The following is a 7,440-nucleotide window of genomic DNA, read 5'->3' on the forward strand; positions in this document are numbered from 1 at the left end:
AGCGAGCGAGCGAGGCAGGGGCGAGCGAGCGAGGCAGGGGGGAGCGAGCGAGGCAGGGGGGAGCGGGCGAGCGAGCGAGGCAGGGGGAGCGAGCGAGCGAGCGAGGCAGGGGGGAGCGAGCGAGCGAGCGAGGCAGGGGGGAGCGAGGCGAGCGAGCGAGCGAGAGCAGGGGGGAGCGAGCGAGCGAGGCAGGGGGGAGCGAGCGAGCGAGCGAGCGAGGCAGGGGGGAGCGAGCGAGCGAGCGAGCGAGGCAGGGGGGGAGCGAGCGAGCGAGGCAGGGGGGGAGAGCGAGCGAGCGAGGCAGGGGGAGCGAGCGAGCGAGCGAGGCAGGGGGGGAGCGAGCGAGCGAGGCAGGGGGAGCGAGCGAGCGAGGCAGGGGGGGAGCGAGCGAGCGAGGCAGGGGGGAGCGAGCGAGCGAGGCAGGGGGGAGCGAGCGAGCGAGCGAGCGAGGCAGGGGGAGCACGAGCGAGCGAGCGAGCAGGGGGAGCGAGCGAGCGAGCGAGCGAGGCAGGGGGGAGCGAGCGAGCGAGCGAGCGAGGCAGGGGGGAGCGAGCGAGCGAGCGAGCGAGGCAGGGGGGATCGAGCGAGCGAGCGAGCGAGGCAGGGGAGCGAGCGAGCGAGCGAGGCAGGGGGAGCGAGCGAGCGAGCGAGCGAGGCAGGGGGAGCGAGCGAGCGAGCGAGCGAGGCAGGGGGGAGCGAGCGAGCGAGCGAGCGAGGCAGGGGAGCGAGCGAGCGAGCGAGCGAGGCAGGGGGGAGCTAGCAGCGAGCGAGCGAGGCAGGGGGAGCGAGCGAGCGAGGCAGGGGGAGCGAGCGAGCGAGCGAGCGAGGCAGGGGGGAGCGAGCGAAGCGAGCGAGCGAGGCAGGGGGAGCGACGAGCGAGCAGGGGGAGCGAGCGAGCGAGCGAGGCAGGGGGAGCGAGCGAGCGAGCGAGCGAGGCAGGGGGAGCGGCGAGCGAGCGAGCGAGGCAGGGGGGAGCGAGCGAGCGAGCGAGCGAGGCAGGGGGAGCGAGCGAGCGAGCGAGCGAGCAGGGAGCGAGCGAGCAGCGGAGGCAGGGGGAGCGAGCGAGCGAGCGAGCGAGGCAGGGGGGAGCGAGCGAGCGAGCGAGCGAGGCAGGGGGGAGCGAGCGAGCGAGCGAGCGAGGCAGGGGGGAGCGAGCGAGCGAGCGAGCGAGGCAGGGGGAGCGACGAGCGAGCGAGCGAGCGAGCGAGGCAGGGGGGAGCGAGCGAGCGAGCGAGCGAGGCAGGGGGGAGCGAGCGAGCGAGCGAGCGAGGCAGGGGGGAGCGAGCGAGCGAGCGAGCGAGGCAGGGGGGAGCGAGCGAGCGAGCGAGCGAGGCAGGGGGGAGCGAGCGAGCGAGCGAGCGAGGCAGGGGGGAGCGAGCGAGCGAGCGAGCGAGGCAGGGGGGAGCGAGCGAGCGAGCGAGCGAGGCAGGGGGGAGCGAGCGAGCGAGCGAGCGAGGCAGGGGGGAGCGAGCGAGCGAGCGAGCGAGGCAGGGGGGAGCGAGCGAGCGAGCGAGGCAGGGGGGAGCGAGCGAGCGAGGCAGGGGGGAGCGAGCGAGCGAGGCAGGGAGGGATGGAGGGAGTTCATGTGAATTATTTGCTATTAAAATGAACTTAAAGGTTTGTGTCATACTCTAAAACGTTAAATTATAAATTATACTATTACAAGATTCAAATGGTGAAACAGTCATTTTGTGCTTAGAGTTCTCTAACATGAACTGTGGGTTCCTAGGGCATCAACTTTTGGCGATGATAGGTTTAGGTATTTTGAAAAATTTGAATAATTTTTTAGGTTTATGTGATTCCTGCTGATAAAGCTTTGATGAGAATGACTATTGTTAATGTAGGCAACATAGTTTAAATTAAAAGATTTACAGACAGTGGTGTCCCTTGAGATTTTTTTTAATGCAAAAAGCGTGCCGCAGCTAAAAAAAGGTTTGGAAACACGCACCTAACAAATTGCTAGCATGTTAATGTAGAGACATCTAATAGCCACTCTGTATAAATGATGGAGACCAGACCTTGCACTAAGGCAACGATGTCTTCTGCGCACCGGTTCACTGCAAGGGCCATTTACATGACCAATTGCTATTTCATATTGTTACACCAATCTACTTACCTCTCTCTACATATTGTACATAGCTAAAACATCCTTCACAAAGGAGTGACAACCCTTAAAGCAACAATGAGCGTACATATTAAATTAAATGTGGGACACACACTTTCTCAGCCAATCTAACCTCACAGGCAGGCGGCCTGTTGTAGATAGACGGTCCATAAAATTTAATATTGTTCTTCTGTTTTGCAGGTTTCGCCAAATATCTTGGTCCTAAGTGGCAGGTGCCAGCGTCTGCAGTCATTAAAGACGAATTGGAGGTCCCCCAAATCAAGCAGGAGGAGCCAGAGCCCCTTCAAGGGCAAGAGAAAAAAGAACAACTTGTAATCAAAAAAGAGGAAGAGGAAGCTGTCACCAGGTCGATTGGTGAGCCCTTGAAGAGTGAATATGGTCTGACTGAGGCCAGCAGAGAGGCAGAGCTTCTGAACAGCTCAATAGAAGGATGGCGAGCTGATGATTTAATTGCTCCTCTATCAGATACCGATAATGTTGTGTCACACTCTCCTTATGATGATGATGAAGATCACAAGAAAGCTGGCAGGGATGACAAACTCTGGAATTGCTCTCAGTGTGGGAAAACCTTTGGTAAAAAGTATACTTTTAAAATACACACAAGAACCCACACTGGTGAAAAACCTTTTTCCTGCTCATTGTGTGGTAAAGTTTTCTCCGTAAAGCAGAGCTTAAAAATTCACACCAGAAACCACACTGGTGAAAAGCCCTTTTGCTGCTTAGTGTGTGGTAAAGTTTTCTCTCTAAAGCACATCTTAAAAATTCACACTAGAACCCACACTGGTGAAAAACCCTTTTCCTGCTCATTGTGTGGTAAAGTTTTCTCTCTAAAGCAGAGCTTAACGAATCACACCAGAATCCACACTGGTGAAAAACCTTTCTCCTGCTTAGTTTGTGATCAAACATTCACAAGGAAGGGAAGCTTAAAAAGGCACACAAGAACCCACACTTGCGAAAACCCTTTTTCCTGCTCAGTTTGTGGGCAAGCTTTCTCTACCAAGGAATACTTACAAAATCACACAAGAACCCACACTGGTGAAAAACCTTTTTCCTGTTCAGTTTGTGGTCAAACATTCACACAGAAGGGATCCTTAAATGTTCACTTCAGAACCCACACTGGTGAAAAACCTTTTTCATGCTCAGTTTGTGGTCAAACATTCACAACAAAGGTGCGCCTAAATAGTCACGCAAGAACACACACTGGTGAGAAGCCATTTTCCTGTTCAGTTTGTAGCCAAAGATTCACACGGGTGGTTCACTTAAAAAATCACTTAAGAACCCACACTGGTGAGAAACCATTTTCCTGCTCAGTTTGTGGCCAAAGGTTCAATCAGAAGAAGAAACTTAAGAGACACGTGTGTGTTGGTGTGGGAAGTGGTGGACAATGACATCATCAGTTTATGCACACAGGACAAATTGAATATGTGGACTTCAAATCCTGTTGATCTTGGTGTGATCTGACAGCACACTGTTGTCAAGAGTACTGGCTCACAAGATAATAATAATAATAATAATAATAATAATCGGACATAGGCCCTGTCGTCATTATCAACAACACAAAAAGCCTACTTGTCATCACACCCAGAAACTGCGTGTGACGAAATTGGTGGTGCTTCTCCATAAGCTGTGTTTACTCGGCAAAAGACCTAAATAAGTGCTAGTTACGGACTTGTAATTTTGCATTCTGCTGTTATGGATACAGGTCGCTTACCTCTCACTGTCTTTCACTTACCTTCAGTCAGCTAGTAGGATTTAACTCACCTCTGAACTTACAGGCCTTTTTTAGTTTTGTTTCTTGTTCTTTTTACTGATACTGCCAAAGAATCTGCCCTGCAACTATAAAATTTTGAAATATTAAATAAAAGTAATGATTATATATTGTCAATTTATACGTAGGGCAGCCTTGTGGCTTAACTAGTTAGCACGTCGACCTCGTAGCTCTGGTTTCAAATTCAGGTCGGTCTACCTGTGTGGAGTTTGCATATTCTCCTTAGGCCTGCAAGGGTTTTCTCTGGATACTTCGGTTTCCTCCAACATTCCAAAAACATGCTTAATAGGCTGACTGAACACTCAATTGCTCCTATGTATGAGTGTGAGAGTGAATGACTCGTATTGCTGAATTCTTCCGGTTCACAGTGCAGTTGAATGAAGATGACGGAAGCCGTAGCGATGGTGTGAATTTTGAGGCATAAAAATTGTATACAGACGCTCCCCTACTTACGAACGCAATTGGTTCCGAGCGATTGTTCATAAGTTGAATTTGTTTGTAAGTTGATTCAGTGCTATATTTTGTATTATAATTTATGTTTAAGGCCTATATAAGTATATTGAAGGTTTATATAAGTGCATTTGTATGTTTAAGGCTTGTATAAGTAACACGCATTGGTTTGTACTGAAAAAAAAACATTTAATAAAATGGAGAGAATATGTACAGTACTGTAGAGAGAGAGAGAGATTTATGTATTAGAAACTGGCCAAAAGAAGCGACCTAATGACGATTGCACAGTTTTCTTCTTTTTTTCATCATAAATGATGCGGTAGCACTGTATGGCATCATTCAATTGATTTGCAAACTTTGTGCAACGTTCAATATTTGGGTCCTGCTGCCCGATCTTTCTGTTTATAAATGGTACTGACGGTCGAACGATTCAATGCCCGTGAAACGCTCACCACTCTCACGCGCATCAAGCTTCGTTATTATTGCCACTCGTTTCAAATGAAATGGCTTGCCTCTTCCTTGCAACTCCCTCAATAGAAGCCTTTAGCTTTTTACCAACCATATTCAATATTGGATGCATGAGATATTTAATGATACAAATGAAAAAGGTTCTTTGCACACTGGAGATACATTCACGCACTTCCGCATTGCAACGAAGAAGAAGGTAGACGCTGGGTGAGCTGAGCTCTCACAGCGCCAGGCGTCGGTATTAGCGGCGGAAAGAAGTACAGACGCTCCCCTACTTACGAACGCAATTGGTTCCGAGCGATTGTTCATAAGTTGAATTTGTTTGTAAGTTGATTCAGTGCTATATTTTGTATTATAATTTATGTTTAAGGGCGATATAAGTATATTGAAGGTTTATATAAGTGCATTTGTATGTTTAAGGCTTGTATAAGTAACACGCATTGGTTTGTACTGAAAATTTTTTTTGGGATAAAATGGAGAGAATATGTACAGTACAGTAGAGAGAGAGAGAGAGATTTATGTATTAGAAACTGGCCAAAAGAAGCGACCTAATGACGATTGCACAGTTTTCTTCTTTTTTTCATCATAAATGATGCGGTAGCACTGTATGGCATCATTCAATTGATTTGCAAACTTTGTGCAACGTTCAATATTTGGGTCCTGCTGCTCGATCTTTCTGTTTATAAATGGTACTGACGGTCGAACGATTCAATGCCCGTGAAACGCTCACCACTCTCACGCGCATCAAGCTTCGTTATTATTGCCACTCGTTTCAAATGAAATGGCTTGCCTCTTCCTTGCAACTCCCTCAATAGAAGCCTTTAGCTTTTTACCAACCATATTCAATATTGGATGCATGAGATATTTAATGATACAAATGAAAAAGGTTCTTTGCACACTGGAGATAGATTCAGGCACTTCCGCATTGCAACGAAGAAGAAGGTAGATGCTGGGTGAGCTGAGCTCTCACAGCGCCAGGCGTCGGTATTAGCGGCGGAAAGAAGTACTACTCCGAAAAAGGCGCGAAATACAAAATTGGACTTGCGAACATTTTTGGACTTAAACGCAATTTGCAGACATGTTCGTATGTACCGTTGTTCGTAAGTTGAATGTTCGTAAGTAGGGGAGCGTCTGTACTACTCCGAAAAAGACGCAAAATACAAAATTGGACTTGCGAACATTTTTGGACTTAAACGCAATTTGCAGACATGTTCGTATGTACCGTTGTTCGTAAGTTGAATGTTCGTAAGTAGGGGAGCGTCTGTATTTGGTACTTTTCCAAAATAGATGCCTTCAAAAACATTTAAGTGAAAATTGTTTAGGTTTTCTGGGGATTAGGGAGGTTTTCCGGAGTCCCGGAGTTTGCGTTGCATTTCTGGAGAAACTCCTGAAATTCCGGAGTAGTTGGCAGTCCTGCATTAATATCTTTGCCCCGGCTATCTCACAAGGTTTAAATTTAGGGTAACGTAAGAGTAAAACTTATTTTAGGTGTGTGTATAGTAATGTAAGTTTATTAAAGGTAAATTTAAAGTTTATGTTATGTTGCGAGCGCATTTTAGTATTAAAGATCATAACATCTAGATAGGTACTTGTTACTTTGTGATTAGGTGGTGAATTGGAACAAATAAAAAATATGTTTTTCCATTGTCACATCCTGTTTTGGTGTTTTTTTCAGAGGGTGGGGAACAAATTAGTTTGTATTGTTTAGTTATTTTCTATGGGAAAAATTGATTTTAGATGAGTAAATTGACATACGAGCTCGGTCCCAGAAAGCATTAAGCTCGTATCTCAAGGTATTACTGTATATGTTAAGTGTTAGGGTTATTAGTCTTACAGTCTTACATTATTATATATTTGCTCGTGATGAACGCTTTGCTTTACTTAGCTTATTAGTCTAAAATTATTATATATTTGCTTGCAATGAAGAACGCTTTGCTTTACTTAGAATGTTAGGGTTATATTATATATCTGCTTGCAACCGTGTAAATGCTCGCTCCTGAGTTAGCCTAAACAACACTCCTCTTGGACAGCTGGAATATGGAGAAGATCCGGTGTACCTTGATTTGATTTGAAAACTATCGACTTCTCAAAACTGTTTTCACTCCCCTCCCTTGAGAAGATCCGGTGGACCTTCAATTGTTTTGAGAACTATCAGCTTCTCAAAACTGTTTTCACACGCCTCCCCTGGGAGCTGAGATGTCTGTTGTATGTCTGAAGTTAATAAAGAGAAAGAGAGATGCGTCTAGCCGCAGAATGAACTTTGGACGAAGGTGTGTCAGGTTCGATTCTCTCTTGCAAGAACACCTCAGATGAGTCTCCTGTCTCTTTTATTTGTGCGCGCATTTGGGAATACCTATTGGTGAACCTATCATTTTGGTCCTACGAGCCTGGGAGTCAACACACCGAAGGAGTCCGGGCGCTTGGTCGACATCTGGGAAAGACCGTGGCCACGGCATCTAAAACCCTTTGCGGGCAGGATTTTCGGTGGAGCGCCTGGATTCACGACGGTTGAAGACCCGTCCTGCTAAAAGAGACATCTGAAGACATCTCTGGTGAGCCCACATGAATGTTTGCATGTTGCGACGGTGGCTCCAAATGCGGTAAAAACTAGCAAGTATAAGAGTACTGT

The 7,440-nt window shown here is 47.7% G+C and overlaps 1 protein-coding gene across 2 annotated transcripts in view; it reads left to right on the forward strand.

Annotated features, from left to right (window-relative positions):
- Positions 1 to 7,119, forward strand: part of LOC144065318 (uncharacterized) — an 18,091-nt gene extending 10,972 nt beyond the window's left edge. For both annotated transcript variants that reach the window (XM_077588055.1, XM_077588056.1), the window contains one exon: positions 2,306 to 7,119. In XM_077588055.1, the coding sequence (XP_077444181.1) occupies positions 2,306 to 3,513 (1,208 nt within the window). In that variant the 3' untranslated portion in view covers positions 3,514 to 7,119. The remainder of the gene's footprint in view (positions 1 to 2,305) is intronic.
- The last annotated feature ends 321 nt before the right edge of the window (positions 7,120 to 7,440 follow it).

The sequence above is a fragment of the Stigmatopora argus genome, chromosome 20, assembly GCF_051989625.1.
Source record: "Stigmatopora argus isolate UIUO_Sarg chromosome 20, RoL_Sarg_1.0, whole genome shotgun sequence".
Lineage (NCBI taxonomy): Eukaryota > Metazoa > Chordata > Actinopteri > Syngnathiformes > Syngnathidae > Stigmatopora > Stigmatopora argus.